The sequence below is a fragment of the Anser anser genome (assembly GCF_964211835.1).
Source record: "Anser anser genome assembly, chromosome: 3".
In the NCBI taxonomy this organism is placed as follows: domain Eukaryota; kingdom Metazoa; phylum Chordata; class Aves; order Anseriformes; family Anatidae; genus Anser; species Anser anser.
Genome location: NC_139722.1, coordinates 70,005,390 through 70,022,709, shown reverse-complemented (window position 1 = coordinate 70,022,709; position 17,320 = coordinate 70,005,390). Strand labels below are relative to the sequence as shown.

The 17,320-nt window shown below is 39.9% G+C and overlaps 1 protein-coding gene across 2 annotated transcripts in view; it reads left to right on the top strand.

Moving 5' to 3' along the window:
- Positions 1-13,647, top strand: part of PCMT1 (protein-L-isoaspartate (D-aspartate) O-methyltransferase) — a 34,883-nt gene extending 21,236 nt beyond the window's left edge. Inside the window, exons 6-8 of one of the 2 annotated variants that reach the window (XM_083829992.1) lie at positions 2,867-2,952; positions 3,852-4,021; positions 11,430-13,647. In XM_083829992.1, the coding sequence (XP_083686118.1) occupies positions 2,867-2,952; positions 3,852-4,021; positions 11,430-11,442 (269 nt within the window). In that variant the 3' untranslated portion in view covers positions 11,443-13,647. Of the gene's footprint in view, positions 1-2,866; positions 2,953-3,851; positions 4,069-11,429 lie in introns of both variants that reach the window. The other variant, XM_083829993.1, reaches the window with a different exon arrangement.
- Positions 13,648-17,320: the final 3,673 nt, after the last annotated feature.

Sequence of the window (17,320 nt, the reverse complement as noted above, 5' to 3'; positions counted from 1 at the left end):
AGATAACAAACTCCCTGATTTAAAGTATTTCAAAAATCTGTCCAGATCTTCCTGTATACTCTTGGATACTTAAATATCTTGTTACTGTCAGTGTGGCCCTCCCTGTCATTGAGGTCAAAGTTAAATCTGCCATGGACACCATGTATTTTCTCTGCTTTGTGAGTTGATAGAAAGCAAAAAGTTGATAAAGTTTCCGCTTCTGGCAGGAGTGCGGAATTTCTTTTGACTTGTTCAGCCTTTTAGTTAATCTGTAATAATAGCAGCTGCCCTTTAGAAGTCAAAGCTCAGTCCAAAGACAGGAAACCCCAAACAACTGTGTGTGTTGAGCAGAAGAGTATCTTCATTACCCTCTTTGCTCTTTCTTCCTGACGGGTAACTGGGATTTCTGCACTCACTGAATATGAATTTATAGATGGCTTAATATCATGCACATCTCTTGTTCCTAAAGAACTCTAGGTAGAGCTTTGTGTAAAACCTAACTTGTCCTGAGCTTCCTGTTGGTTTGTTATAAATCCTGTGGACATCATATTCACAATCACAGTCTTTCAAAACTTAACTCAGGGTCTAGTCTCTCTTGTAATGTACTTCAGTGGTTGAGGATTTTAATATTAAACTTTATTTTCCTTTGCATTCTGTGATAGTTTGGGGTGTCAGATTGTGGTGGGTTCACAGTTGCTGTCTGGCAGACGCCCACCCAGCCTCTCTTTCATTCCCCATCCTCAACGGGACAGGGAAAAAAAGATGAAAAGCTCATGGGGTAAGATAAAGACGGAGATCACTTATCAGTTACTGTCACAGGCAAGGCAAAGTATTTGGGGAAAATTAATTTATTGCTAATTAAAAATAAGGTAGGACAGTAGGAAACAAACTATAACACCTTTCCCCTCCCAACATCTGCTACCAAAACCTTGCCACATAAACCCCATACACAGTTTTATTCCAAGTTACCAGAACTAAGATCTTTGGAAATTTTATTGTCTGTATTTCAAAGGAACCTACAGTTTCTGCAGTCAAAAGTTTGCAGATGCAGAATCAAGGTGACTTCTTTTGCCTGATTCTATCTATCCCATGCTTGTATTTGACAAGTAGATTTCCATAAGAGTAGCCAGAGGTTGCAATTGTTTTGGACACCTCAGGGTTCTGGATTTTTTTTCCTTGTGTAATCTCCATTCTGCTTTTTTTGGGAATGTTGAGCATGAGACTGGCTACTTTATGTAGGTCCTAATATTTGTCTCATGCATGAGTTACTGATACTTAATTTATTTAAGTTTTGAATGTCACGATTAGTTTCGTTCCATTGAGTTTAATATTTCATCTACCCCATAATAGGCCTCTCAATCTCTTTCCTCGTGTCGGCCTTTTCTGAGGACATGCTAATAAAAGCAATAGGCTCACTGTGAGATTTAGGACATGCAGCACATGAGCAGATTTGTATGGTTTTCTGCTTTATATTTTTATGGCAGGTACTTATGTGACCAAAAGAGGATGCTGGACTTTGAACATTTAGTTTTTCAGTTTGAGTTCAGGTGCAACTCTAACCTAGACAATCTAAAAGTTTGTATGTCACGACTTTCAGAATTGCGGTTTTCATATACAGAAGATCTTTGCATTTGATTGATTAGGTTGGCAGCTGAAGCAGTTGAAATAGGGTGAAAAAGCTTCCCTGTTTCCATTTTTGGTTTACAGACTAATAAAGAGATTGACTCCTTTGGCCCGTGTTGAAAGTAGTCCTACATATTTAAGGTTTTAGCACTGAAAACAACTTAATCTGTGATGTGTGTCCCATTCACCCTCCGTGTTGATGGCTATGTTGTTGTCTTGCCCTTCCCAGATTGTGACTAGAAAACTTGGGTCGCTTTTCTGGAAGTGGTTTTGTGGCACTCAGTACCTGCTGAAATAAATTACTTTTGTCTTCCTCACTTTTTGCCATCAGTCAAAAGGTTATGTTTGTGTAGTTGTTCTGTTCTGTTTTTAATTCCATTTGTCAGAACGGCCAGTGTGATTGCCTTTCTACTGATCCTGGTGTCTTGACCCGTGTAAATCCTTGATAGCATAATCTCAATGGTTTTACCTTTAAAACCATCCAGTGAGAAGTCCAAGGTCTCTGCCATCTTTCAGACTCACCCCAGTCTTACTTTGTTCCATTTCAAAACATAGATGATGAGTAGCTCTCACAATAACTTTACCTCTTCCATTTACATGAGACTTCTGGGTAGAGAATGGGGTTTTAATATTAAGGCAGAGTGCAGCTATGCACCTTTCTCTGCTTCTTGTTGGTGCAAGCTTCTGTCATCTTCAAATACCAACTGATACTAAATCAGGGTAATGAAGTGTGGGCTTCATTCCAACTTGTAGTGCAGTTTTAAGTGTATAGTCTGTGTGAATGCTTGCTGTGTCCTCTCTTCCTCACTTCTTTGGAGTGTTCTGATACGTACTTTTGAGACTTAATGCCATAGACCTATGATTTGCATTATATTTAGGAAGGGTGTGAGTGAAGGCAAGGCATAGTTTTTTAGGAGGGTGAATGGGTGGAATTCACCTGCATTGGAATGATAGGGCACATAAATGCTTAGTTATCTCTTCTGGGTGGACCACGTGTCTCAACTTTCATTATAAATCCATGCTTTCTGATTTCAGGTGCTTTGGTAGTATTTCTGATATATTTTGTGTGTTTTATAAGTGTGTGTGTATAAATATTTTTGTTGCATCTGTTTTATAATTGCATTCATATTTTTGAACTGACTTTATCATGTTACTAAGGCTCAGCAACATTTTAGTTGAAATCTGAGCATAGCCTTTCATTTATGATAGGTTATCTTTTTTTCTCCACTTAGAAAAGGTTTAAAAAGTTTTGTTTTTTTTTCAGTGGGAGATGGAAGAATGGGATATGCAGAAGAAGCTCCCTATGATGCGATTCATGTAGGAGCTGCAGCACCAGTTGTGCCCCAAGCAGTAAGCAATTTATGTTTTGTGTGTGTGATTCAGTAATCTGTTAGCTGTAAAGAAATTTTATATACATGTACGTGTAAGGTACTTTGCAGACTTGCACTGCTAGGAGTGTCAGTGGGCAGGGTGGTGTTAGTATAGCGTGTGGCTTTTTGTTTCTGCCGTATTGGACTTCCTGTTGGCTTGCAAAAGTTGCATGTTCTAATGACTTCAGAAAACATACTTTAAAATGACTTGTGTACAACTTGTATTACCACTGTGAGCTGGAGAATTTTCCTGAGTAAATCCGTTTGCTTTTATTGAACATTGAATTACAAAAAAAAAAAGTGCTCATCTGGAAAAGCAGAGAATGCTGTATTTTTGTAGCTTTCGGAGTGAATGCAATGCAGTTGTTGCTAGAGAGACTGAAGAGAAACTAGGAACTCTGGAGTATGTATGCATGAAGTAAATTACCATTCTTTCAGATAAGCTTTTTTTCTCTTTTTTTCACCAAGTGAATGGGAAAAGAAATATATTTAAATGCTATCTGATATGGCATGATCTTGGCATGCTAAGTACCAGCTATTTTTAAAAAATCGTAATTTTAATGAGGATAGTGAAGAACTAGAGATTCAAGGTGTAGAAATTAAAAGTGCAACCAACGCAGTTAATCCAACTGCTATTTTACCTTCTTTTGGAAGTACATGAAATTATTGTGAATTTTTCTGTAATACTAATTGTTATACTATCTTGTTGTGGTACTCTCATTTTCAGTGTGTATTTTATTTTTCTTAATTGAAATAATTATCTACTGCATAATAATACATAGATAAAGCACGGCAAAGCTGTTCATGTAACGTAACAAACTTTGGATCCAGTTTCTCTGAATCAGATGGTTACACTCTAACTTCTGTGTTGTGTTCTAGCTTATAGATCAGTTAAAACCTGGCGGAAGATTGATATTACCAGTTGGTCCTGCAGGGGGAAACCAGATGCTTGAACAGTATGACAAACTAGAAGATGGCAGTATCAAAATGAAGCCTCTGATGGGAGTGATATATGTGCCTTTAACAGATAAAGAGAAGCAGTGGTCCAGGTGGAAGTGATTTTCTGTTCCACTTACTTCTTCCACACACACGCAAGGTGAAAGGGTGTGAATTTTAAGCAGATAGACTGCAAGGCCTGCCTTTGCTGCTGTCATTGCTTTCTGCTCCTCCATACCATGACAAGTGACTCAGTCTGCATTACTACATCACCAAGAGGAGGTTATGCTAAGTTTGAGTTAAATTAAAAGCAGAAGAAAATATTGCATGGGTTGCACTTTGTCTCTTTTGGACTCGTGTTTTCTTTAGTCTTGGCGTGTTGAAGTGTTTTTTCTTTTTAAACACAGTATTTTCTAAATTTAAACTTCCCTTTTAGTGAGCTTTGTATAAGTAGCTTGCCAAATAATTAGGTTAAAGTGTAAAATACTACTTCAGAATAAGTATTGTCATGTCCTATAAGTTAGTGTTAATTTTCTGTTCATTTTTTATTTTTCTGAGATGTCACAAATGAGGAAAACTGTGTGTAAAATCCTTAAGGGGCAATAGATAATCTTCCTAGCACTTTTCCTTCAGCCTCCAAGTAGCAGAAAGTGGAGAAGCTAATCCCTTCTTTCATAAAGTACAAATGCGGTTGAGTAGTGTTTAGAAAATTTCCTCAAACATGTTAACAAGTCTGTCGCCTGCCTTTGGGGACATATTTCTGTTCTACAACACAGCACACTATGAAGGCCTTTCTAGAGGTAGTAAACCGTCCAGTTTGCTGACTTGAATGGCCACTAACACAGAGGTAGCACAGCTGTCAGCTTAAACCATACTAGGCATTGGTATGGAAATGAACAAAGCAGCAGTCCTGTTTTGCTTCCTGCCAGAAAATGCTTGTGAATGTACTGGCTGTTTTAATGGCGTGCGTAGATCTGTGGTGAGCTCTGAAAACAGCTTTTGAGCTTTATATCCCTTACATTTTTTTCTTGTCTTTTTCTTGGTATTCTGGAGCGTAGCTTGTGATTTGGTTCTGTGAACACTTAAAGTTATCAAAAAGTCCATAAAAAGAACAAATAAAGCAGTTGATATTACTGCTGCCTATTGAAACCTCACTTCAGTGTTGTTGGCTTCCTGCATAGTGACCATGTACAATTTCCTTCTAGAACACCTTTACTGAGTTACTGCTAAGTTCAGAGCTTGTGAAGCATGCTTGCTATTCAGATGTTTTGTAGGTTATGTAAATTAATACTTTGTCCTTGAATATTGTCAGTATTCTCTCAGCGTGGCACTCAGGGACTTCCTGCCACAGCGTAAGGCTCTGGATGTCTTGCTTTGTGGTCATTTTTGTTCTCTGGCAAATGTGGTAGACTTTATTCAGATCTAGAATCCATGCTTTAAAAAATAGTAATCTTTTTGAGCCTTCTCTTTTTCTAGAGTTCTAAAATGTTTTTCTGCCTTTCTATCTGACCTAATTATAGTAGCAGGTTTTTTCCATAGCAGCCATATGTGTTTTTACAAATAGTGTTGATTGAAGTGGAATGAGTGATTATCCCATACTGCTAGTGATGGTGGTGTAGTGTATTTGGGAGCAGAATTCTAAGGTCTTTGCATTTCACCTGTGCAGTTTTGTACTCTTTTCTCTACCAGTGGAGGAAGAGGTAATATATTCTTCGGGCTTTCTTCAGTCATGAGTATTGTTTTTGTTGTTGGCTTTCATTTTCCTTCCCCATAGATTTTCTTACAAATTTCTGATCTGTCCTGAAATACTTTATAATTTTATTTTCTTTAAGTATTAGGAATATATATTGGTGTTATCAGAAAGAATAAGCTTAGCCTGAAGTATGACCTTGATCACTATGGTGGCATAGAGACCATTTCTTCCTACATACGTTTAGTTTGCTTCAGACTTGGAAATCTCTGTTAAAGGCCATCTCTGAAGTCCACTTCTTGTAATGTCGTTTTGTTGTTAAATTGTCCTTTTGTCTGAAGAAAACTCTCATTCCTTTCCTAAGGATAACTGCCACTGTATTGTGGTCGTTACAGGAGGTGGTTACCTCTGTCTCTTTTTTGTTATTTTTCTGTATTGGTGTGTCCAAAGAGTTGGCTGGCCATACAGCTGCTAAGGAAACTATTTATCATTCAGCATTTGCTATGTGTGCTGCCATCAAAGGTAATAGAGGTATTCTTTTCTGGACTTCTGAGATTTAACTTTATCTTTCCTAAACTGTTGGAGACCTGTGAGTGGAGTTCAGTGAGAGACTCTTCTGAAAGAGCCTATTTAGGTTTCTTTGTAATAAAGAGCTGTTAGTATACAAGAGGCTCAGTGGCTGTAAATACAAAATTAATTGGATTTGAATGGTCATTATGCTTATCTTCATTCTCTTAGTTAACATCACATTAAGTGAGTTCACTCCTAACACGGGGAGCTCTTTCATCATGTTCAGAACATCATGTTTGGTGTTCCTTCACAAAATAGCCTAAAATTGGCCACTAAAATGACCAGCATTTTCCTAGGCTAGAAGAACTTCCATTTGGCAAGAAAGAAACCACTTAAAGCAAGCAAGCAACTCTGGCCGTGCACATATTGGAGTAATTTGGAGAGAGGTCTGCAGGTGCTGTTTACAGAGCAGCACAACAGCATCTGAGACTGTTGCCAGCCAGTACCAGGGATATAAGAAGTCATTACTCTTGTGTTTTTTCTCCTGCTTAGGGTAACTTAAATATGATTTCTCAGACTCTACATTTCTTTTCTCTGAAAGCCTTTGAAAACAATTAATTGGGTCAAATGGACTATACTCAAGTTAATTATATATAGATGATACGAAAACAGAATCTGGTTTAGTAAGTGGAATAAAATACAGAATTCTAACTCTGAGGAAGCTATAAACAAATTATTCAGTCCTGCTATATTCATAATACTGTGTTTATCTATAAGTGGTATTTGAAGTCAAACCTACCTTCAGATACTTTGCATCGTTCTTCATTATGTAAAGATGGAGCTAATAGCAAAAGAAAATGTGGACTAGATGGAAGGAAAAGACTCACTGGATTTTGAGTAATTCATGTGTTAATATATAACTTTATGTGAATATTGTTGGGTTTCTTTAAATTTAGTCTATAGTTCTCCGGTTTTGATTCAACTGTAGTAGTAGTTTTAAGCTCCAAATATAGGTGGGAGTCTTTTCAAATGTGACTCCACGGGACGTGTGGAAGTGGACTGCACACAGGAGCCCAATCTCTAGAGTGTGGTACAACGGAAAATGCATTGTTGTACTGCTGGTATGGTAATAGGGGCCTGCTTATGTGATTATGCAGGTAAGGATGTTTATCTTTTCACATAGAACTTCCCAATTCTTAATTGTTAGTTAAAAAAAAAAATAAAATAAAATGGAGAAGACCTCTCAGGCTTCACAGTTCAGAATACAGCTTATTGGCTACCTTATTGGCAGTTCTTGCCTAAATTAGGATCTCTCTGGTGTTACTTCTCTGTGAGAGTTAACTTATTGCCTATATGTAAAGACATCTTATAGAGAATAACAATGTAGGAAAGGCTTAGTAAGAAGTACTTATTGCAATTTTATTCACATTTTTTTAAACTTAAAATATTCATTAATAGAAATGATTTAGAAATGTCAAGCTAAATTCATATTTAATCATATACAAAATAACAGGATAACTTTTCTGAGCAAAAACTACAGTGACTAAATTGGGACTGGTACTGAATGCCACATTCTTCACATACACCATTAAGCACCTTTTTGGAAAAAGTTATTTGATAGGAAATATTTTTAAAGGTTTTTGCTTAGAAACCCTTATTGAATGTTTCAACCTGATGAACTAGTTTTCTAAATTCAATTGAAATTAGAAGCAGTTGATTGCCTATAGTTCCTTAGACTATGTAGACTAATGGTTATGGCTAAAGTTTTTATTTTATCTCTGTAAGAGAAACCTGAAATAAATATAGGATACATTTAAAATTGATTATTTAAAATGATATGCAAAAAAAAGAAAAAGCGTATGTTGACGCTGGTATAAAAGGCTGCAGAGAAAACTACTTTTCGTTGTCATTTCAACCTGCTCTGTTTGAGATTGATCATAGCATATAATAAATACTTTGTAACAGCATATTTCCAGATGAAAATGCTACAGGTGTAAATATTGGTCTATTTAAATATGTAAAAATAACTGGCTGCTGAAACATTGGTGCTATACTGAGGTTCAGAGTGTAGCCAAATATAGATACTAGAAATATAGTATCATTAATGACAGCATATATTTAATAGATGAAAAATATGTCAAAAAGGGAAAAAATCAGATGGTGTTCAATTGAAAAAATGAAGTGGATCAAAGAGAATGAGTTACAGACTTCAGGTAAATTTATGTATTTGTTCAAATACTACGCTTGAATGCCTTCTAACACAGAGGTTGGAGATGTATCACAAAATAGCTATTTACACGTTTCCCAAACTTCTGTTACTACTTATTGTTGATATTTTTGATCTTTTTTTCCGTAATGAACTCTGGCATTTACCTGATATCTACATATTAGATTTTTCTGAGACTCTTTCTTAGTTTCCTACTGGATACTCCCAATGGGAAACCTGAAATACTCTTGTGTATATTTTCCCCCTACCTGCAGGTCACTTTTTAAAGCTTTTTAAAATTTATTTTTAGAATAGCATTTTTGATCTGATGACTTCTGAAATCTTGCATTGAGTTTAGAAAACAGCTTTGCCTGAATTTACAGTACTAAGAGAGAGATTCTCTTGCTAGAATTCCAGGGGGCTAAGAAGGACTACTGTGATGACTTAAAACCTAAATATACATGTAGCTTACTAAGCAAGAGCTGGTAAGCAGATTGGAGGGAGTGCATAAATGAAGGTGGAGGGAAATTACATGAGCTGTGTAAGAATCACAGCCAATAGTCCTGGCCTATTGGGAGGGGAGAAAAAACCACAAACTAATCAGTAGATCTTTCCTATGGCTCTAGAAGACAACAGGTTATTTCCACCAAGGAAATAGCAGTTATCTTTTAAGTCTCTCTAAGTTTTATAGCAGCATAGGTCTTTTGCCACTGGGAGGGTCGGCTAGGAAGTATTTTGGCTTGTAGCAGTGAGAATGCTGCTGAAGCCTGATACATTTCGTACCTTGGTAGCTTCTGATTCATACAGCTGATGTTAAGATCAATCGATGCAATGTGTATTCAAGTCTGCTAGCTGTTTACATTAGGTGGAAAGCTGAGAAGTGTTACCTGCCTGAAGATCTAAAACTTCTTTAGATTTTTAAAATGTATGTATATAATCCAGTAGTACACACATGAGCAGTTTCTCACAGCAGTAGAAAATAAACACTACATAATTTTAACACACATCGTGGATTGTTTCGGGCTGACATGCTGTTAGATTCAGAAGCAGTGAAGACTGAGTGAAAAGTCTCTTGAGGGAAGCTGATCCCTCTAATGCAGTGATGCTTGAATAAACAACGTGAAAAAATCTCTATTTTGAAAGTGACAACTGAGATATACTTAACTATTTTGTCAGCAATAGCTTAAGCAATGCGAAATACAAACAGTTAAAGCACTGGTGTGTTAGTATACTCACTTGGGTTCTAAGTACAAATACCATTTTGTAAAAGGAAAAAACTTCAAATGCATTAAGTGAGCTAGCAACGTGTAAAAACCTTGCCAAAATCTGTTGATGGGTAGAGTTGCCATGTTTAATAATTTCAGAGTAAATATATTTTTTTTCTTATGCTTTTAATTTGTTAAGGGTCTAGCTTGGGTGTAAAGGATTAAGAATTGTTTGTCACAGTAAAAGGCCAGGCTTTTACAAAGCTGTGAGAGTATATGGTGTAGGATTCAGGATGCAAACCACATCAGCAATTGGGCATGTGAGGCTGATCCAGCAGTAACAGTAGTTGTTATTTACATACACTAATGAGTGACGCAGCTCCTGGAAGCATTAAGGAAGAATGAAGTAAGTAGCCAAATTCACCTGCGCTACATTTTAAACTGAGTATCAGATGTTCATTTATTTTCATCGGTTTAAAGTAAACAAATACCTCTTCCCTGAACCAGGCAAATACGGAGAACTTCCAAACATTTGGCTACAAACAGATTTTTCTTTACTCTTGCCAAGATTTTTTTTCCCTTTTGCTTTTTTCTCTAACTTCTGCAACACTGCATCTCTATTATTAGTACCTCTCTACCAAAAGGCAGTGCAAAGTGCAAAGAATGCAAATATTTATGGCTAACAAATCCTAAGGTTTGTGTTCCAGCTGTAGCAGCTAGAGTTAGTCATTCAAGCACTACTTGCAACAACCGTTTTGGTTGCTTTTAAAACCTTGCGCATGCTGCCATCCCATGCTGCGTGAAACCGGAAGGATAACGCCTTCAGAAAGTTCAAGCTTTTGCCTGTGTGCATGTGGCACTGTGTCTTTGTGGTTAGTTTGCATGATATGCCAGCTGGAAATACTAGCGGGGATTGAGCCAGCAATCACATTAAGGAAGTTTTTCTTAATTCAGACAGTGTTTGCTTTGGCTAATGAGTGCGATGCACCTACCGAAAGAAAAATTGGAGCAAACTCCTTGTCGGTTTATAGATCACTTGCCCCTTGCGGGAGGAGGGGAAGGGGGAGGAAAAAAAGCAAACACTTCTGTTTGAGTTTTCCAACATTCATAGTGTCACAGCTTTCAGATTTGATGGACATTTGGTGTTAAAGTTAACACTTTAGAAATATTTAAACAAATCACTAATACAAGGTGATTTCACTGTTGGAATATGGGTTCTGTAGATTTCCTGTTTCAATGTGTTTTAGGTGATGTGTAGGAAAAAAAAGCCTACATTTTCTAGAGTCCTCACAGTGATTTAGAGAGACTTCTTGATGCATCCTTTCTCCTCCTTTGGCTCTAACAGCCCCTCACTCCCCCTTTCCAAAACATAGCCCTGATTTAGCATACAGGTCCTTCAGGAGCTAATAGAGTTCCTCTGCAAAATAAATGAAATAGTTGGTGCAGACTTCATGGCGTTGGTGTGAGGCGTTCCTAGCTTTCTTGAGAGACGGCAGCTGAGGTTAAGCTTGCCTTTTTGACAGCTACCGAGCATGTGTTTTTGCTGATACTCTGTCTAGTGAGCTGGCTCAGCTTCTTGCCAGCAGGTAGCCGGCAGAGTTTGGATGACAAATAGCTGTGTAACTTTACAAAGTTACTGGTTTTGGTGGTGTTGGGGATGTTCATTTAGGTAAATGATCCATTAAATGTGAAAGAGAGGAGGGACCCATATTTCACAACGCATCACATAATAGTATGAGACAATATGGGATTGCTGTTGCTTTTCCTTTTTAATTAAATGCTTGATGAGATTTCTGAAGTTTTGCTGATGTGTTTGAACACTTAAATATATTCTGATACAGTATCAAAGCTTATCAAATATGCTTTCCAGAGGGAGAAGAATCATAACTGCATGTGTTTTCTTTCTGCAGGGATGAATTGTAAAAGCTACATCATCTTGACCCAAACATAGTGTTACAGTGGACTGCTCATCTCCAGTTCTAAAAGCTTTTTGAAAACCAACAGCATTGCAGCTTGTTTTGGACTTCGTTATACTGTTGTTATCAGCATGGAAAAGCGTGGTGTTTGTTTTATTTTTTTAGATGCTCAAGGCAAATCTGATAAAGACATGGTGGAAAGTTTTATGTGGGCACTGTTTTATTTAACATGCCTTTATTTTACTTTCATCTGTCGAAAGCGGATTTCTGCAGAGCTGCAGATGAAGACGTATAGCTTGTGAACTCTAATTTTGATGGGGGTACTTGAACACTCACTTCTCTTGGCTCCTGTGTCCCTTGGTAAAACTGCTTCTGTGCACCTTACGGCACTACATAGGTAATATCAGGTTTTCTGTGTTCCAATGTCTGCTAGATGCTACTAAAAGGAGATGAACTTCCTTTTTAAGCTTTTGACATGGTGTCATAGACTAGCATGTAGTAGATACAATCAGCTGCTTTACTACCTTAAAACCAGGCATTTGTAAATATTAAACTTCAAGACATCAGAGGTGGCCACTCTTACTAAATATTTCTGTTGGGCGTAAGACATTGTTTTCCCTTCCCTTCTCCATTAACTAATGGAGTCTTGAAACTCTGGTTTGGTTTGTAGTTGGCTGCTGATACAATACACCTAAATTCAAGTCCATAAATATAATGCAAGCTCCATCCCAATCACTGGGGTAATTAACGTAAAAGCAGAAAGGAGGTTGTGCTTGTGTGGAGGATTAGGGTCAGCATGTGGTAGACATACAGATCTTTAGGTTCTTTAAAGATAGGAAATAAAAAAATGAATGTTTAGTTAGTCCTAAGTGAAAGTTGCTTTTGACAAAGCCACCTGCTGTATTTACGTTCTCCTTTTTCTGTGGGCACCCAGGAAGAAATCTGGGTTCTTAGAAAGCGAACTCTTTGCTGTTATACAATGCAAATGTGATACATGCAGGAGGAGTAATGAATCCTGGACTATAAAGTACAGCTAGAGACGCAATTCTTCCTTTTTCATATAGAAGAATAGCTGGAAGGCTATAAACTTTTTTTTTTTGCCCCAAGTTTTCTGTTTGGGGATGGTAAAATGACAGCAGGCAAATGCAAAGCAGTACAGTAAATTGAGCTGCTTTGGGAAAGTGGGGAAGCCTGTCTGAGCCTTCTTGCTCAGATCTGCACAACCAGAAAATAAGGTAAACAGCATGTTGATATTTTTTTAATGATAAAAAGGATTAGAAAATAAAGTAACTGTATAAAAGCAACCTATAGTGATCACTGCAAAATGCATTTGGCTGTTCATGGTGGAACAGCAATATTTTTGTGACAGGTTTAATCACTGAAAGGTTAAAATTCAAAGGCCTCTGAATATGAAAGAGGTAACATCCTAAATAAAACATCTTAAATAAGTTCCTTTTGAAGGTCAGCTCAATCCCATTCCTCTGGGAACGCTACGTATCGATTCATTTGGATGTGTGGAAGTTACCGTACCACCTCCTGATCTGACTGCAGCCTGGAAGCACACACACAAGGATTAATCTTACAAAGGAATTAATATAGCGTGTATTCTAGGAAATACAATTCAGAAAAAAACCCACTTGCGTCTGACAAATTTGTACTAACCCACAATCAACTGTGAATCTAGTTCTTGGTGTTGAAGTGAAATATCTTAAACGATGCATGCTAATGTTCAGCCTTTTGGTCACTGTTTCATTCAGTTTGAGTTCAGCTTTATTTACATCTCACTAATTTGATCAGTCAAACGAGAGATTAAGAGCTCAACTGTATCCAAATTCTCGTCTCTGGGCACAGTGTGACAAGCTAGCCTAGCTTGGAAGAGGTGACAAAGCTGAGACCTGGCAACAACTTTGTCGGGGAGAACCACTTCAGGAGGTGCAAGGCTTCAGGGACCAAGGTGGCCGGGAGTGGGGCGCCCGTTCCACGGAAGGGGTTGAGGTGGTCGAGGTACTCGGGCAGAGAGGAGTATCCAGGAGGGGCATTTAGGAATCGGGAAACGAAGACCCCTCTGTGAAGGAGCAATGGTTCTGAAGTAAAAGCTTCTTGGAGAGGAGGACAAGTTGACATGCGGAAGATTTGAAGAGCTTGAATAAATGCTGTGTGAACTGTCTGAATTGCTACTTTGCCAAATAAAACGAATTGAGAGGAAGCTGTATTTAGGTGTCTGGATATTTATTACTATTTTTTTGCCTTTACAGGTCTTAACATGTCCAAAAAACAAGCATGTATAAAAAAAAATTCTGAATGATCAGAATTGTGTGTCCATTTTCTGTTAATTAATGTACGTCAGCATATCACAGCCATTACCAAGCCTGGTAATACCGTTTGGGATGTAAGTGGAGTTTCACTGTGCTCTTTGGAGTTTCCTCTGGTGGATGTCGGCGTGTTTTGGGGAGCAGCCTGAGTGAGTTCTGTGCGTGTGTGTGGTGTTAATTCTGCCTGCCGTCGGGGGCTGAGGACAGCTAGCTGGGCCTGCCAGTCGTAGGGTTAAAGGCCTTCTTGTTTTTTCCTTTTTCCCCTTCCAGAGGTGCAGGGATGCCTCACTAGATTGTTTTTGGCTACAGGTGAGTGTAAGGACTGGGGAGAGAACAGTTTGGCTGGGGTGGTGGCAGTCCCGGATCCAGGACTTACCAGCAGAAAGCCTCCAGAGGCCAAGCAGGGGAACCAGGAGCACATGCACCTGTCTTAAACCCACAAACAGCTGTGGGAGCTTGGTGGAGAAGAGCAGCATGGCTTAGGGATGTTTTCTGTTTAAGTGTCGGGAATTACCTGCCTGTATGATTTCCATTCAAACCAGCTGGCTAACTAGGGAACAGAAACCACTGCATGATTTTTTGGAGGGAAGCTAATGCACACAGGGTGCGGGCCGGCCCTGCTGACTGAGGCCACCTGGATGGTTCCTGAAATGTTTTGTGGTCAGCGGGTTTCAAGCAGACAATGGCGTGATGGCTGACAGCAGCGGGCCCTGTGTGGTAGGCTCCGGAGCAAGCTGGCAGCAGTTCCTGTGGCAGGGTGACAAGCTCCAGGGATTTCGAGTGTGGAATTAAGCATCAGCACAAAGAGGTAAATGAAAATGCCCAGAGGAACTCTCTGAACTAATACCCTCACTCCAGAAAGAGGGGTGCTAACCTGTTCTGACCTCAGAGCATCCAGGCTTTACACAACAAAGCGTCGATTCCAGTTTAAACGCCATGACGTGCAATGGGTGGATTCAAACGTGGGATTTAAGGTGGTTTTGTGGGTTCCAATGATTTGCCTTGTGACCTCTGTTTGAGTCTTCACCCATGTCCTTACAGCTGTGGGAAGTGCACAGACAGGTGTAAGGCCCTGTCGCACCCCTTTGCCTTTTCTGTTACCGACATGCACGTCTGTGCCCTGAGTGCCCCCAGCAAGTTCTGGGTTCCCATGCCTCAGCCAGCTGTGAGGAAATCAGCCTGGGCTAAAACTTGGCCCTACATAGGTAGAAACACTATAACCTTTCCTCCCTGTCCTGTTTGCCTCCAGCATTTCACCCCTGCCAGGTGGAAGCTGTCCGTGCAGCACCGCTGCCCAACGCTGCAGCTCCTGCGCTCCGAGTCCTCCTGTGCAGTGCTCCTGTTGTGCTCCCGCACTCCTGGCAGGGTGCTACCGAGACACCCCTCAGAATGCGCTCAGGAGTTACAAACCACGTTTCTTTAAGTTACGAAACTAAAGGACATGGTTACTGCTGAAATGTGTGCGGAGGAGCTCCAGGTGCCCATTACAAATTGCCTGAAAGCTTCTGCTGGGGGCAATGGAGGGAGCTCACTTGTCTCATCGCACCAAGGGTGGAAACGTGAATGACTTAATCCCCTGCCTTTTAAACAGCCCTCTGTGTTAGCAACAACAGATTAGTTTCATAAAGATTGTTGACTGTTTCTCTGAGATCTCACTTTCATCTTTTAATGTGTCTTTGTAGTCCAACCGTTTTCACCCCGCGCTTCTGAGGAACTGACCTGCTACGTATTCTTGAAAGCATTCCCTGAAGTTTCCAAGAAGCTGAAGTCCCATTTTCAGCCATGTTTAGGCATATATTTGCAACTTACCTCTTTATTATTAACAGATTAGGTAACTTGTTTAGTGTGTTCTGCCAAATCCTTTTTTTTTTTCTCTATAGTGAAGAAAGGGCACTTGAGGTTAATTGGTAACTTTGGTTTCAGGTGCCTCATGGACCACAAGGGCGGTCTCAAAGGCCTCTGGTTAGGGAAATGTGTGGTTCAGAGCATCTGCTTTGTGGCTGTAATGCCCTGGCAGAGCTCAGGAGAAGCTCATCACCCCGGCCGTGGCATCACCCCAAGGACAGTAGTTTCTTGGGCTTGAAGTTAGCTTTGGGGGGATGTTTTCCCCATGGTCCCTATTTCCCACTGTACTGCCTACTTCCCTGTTCTTTCCAGTCCTACGCACAGTCAGGTCTCCTGCTCCCCCTCTATCTGTATCGCTCAGGCATTTGTTTTGAATTTAAATACCGTAAATGTATCTCTTTTGTGCGTTAGGGGATGGTGGTTGTGAAGAACTATGATAAAAGTTCTTGTTCTGTCATCTTTAAGATAGGACTGTGTGTTTTAAAACATAAAAAAGCTCATTTCTGCGCTAGCTTTTTGTGCTGATTCAGTTCAGTGCTCCCAGTGTTTGCGTTTCAGAGGTCCGGTGTAGCAGTCAGTGCTCTGCAAGTGGTTCTGTTGTATTGCACGCACATTCATAGCCTTCCTGATTTAAGTAACTACTAGTTGAAAAATATTTAGCAAAGGTACTTCTACACATTCCCCCACCCTGGTCAAGCTAATTGCTTTGTGAGCTTTTTTTTCCCCATAGTAATCGCAATGTATTTATCGCCTGTGTTTGGCCCATACATCCATCAGCTCTTTGATTTTTTTTTTTTTCCCTGTGCTTTTTACTCTTTTAGCTTTTGCCAACAGAGACTGAAAAATCGGGTTCCTGCTGCTCGTGACAGCAGCAACTAGTGTGGCCCTTTGTGCTGCGCGGCTGTCAGCCCGCTGAGGCTACTGGAAAGGCTCCGCTTTGTTCGGGCAGCGTGTTTGTGCTGCTGCTGGTCACCGCCTCTGACTCGCGCTGCAGCTTGGGACTGAAGCTTTTATGCTTTATTTAGGATTTAAAACAGTAAATGGAGCATCATGCTGACCTGCTGTAGCCTTTTTGTTCTGCAAATGTGCTTCTGGAACTGCCATGATCCTGCAGGGAAAGGTTTCGGGGGTGTTCACACTAAGACCCCTGCAAAACCGGGCAGCGTGCAACTAGCAGCGTGAAAAAAAGTGGGTTCCTAATTATGAATAAAACTCGGGTAAGTATTGCTTGTGACTTGGAAGTAATTTGTACACTTAAGTGCATATAAGCTGGTCTGAAAGGTGAAACTATTTAAAATATAAAAAAAGCATTCTAACTGAAGTACCTACCTTGAGCAGCATGAAAACACGCTGACAAAACAGCTTGTAATGGCCTCTCCTAACACACAGAGTAACGCCCACAGGTGTATGCTATCAAAGCAATCTTCTCCTCTGGCTAAAGGACACTGGTGATTTAAAACAGCTGGACAGACTCAGCCCTGGGAGCTGCTGGGGAAGGGCTAAGGGAGCAGCCCCAGGAGAGGGGCAGCACCTGCAGTGCTTTGGCAGCAGTGTCTTGGCATGGCTTTTTCTGCTGGTGCTCGGGCATGCTCCAGCTGAGGAGTTCAGCATCACTCATTTGAAGTCTCACAGCTTGTAGAAAGTGATTGCTGTTGAGGTGCGTATGAATTCCAGCAGCTGCTGAGGCAATCTCATACTTTGCCAACTTCGTCTTGCTCTTAATCTAGC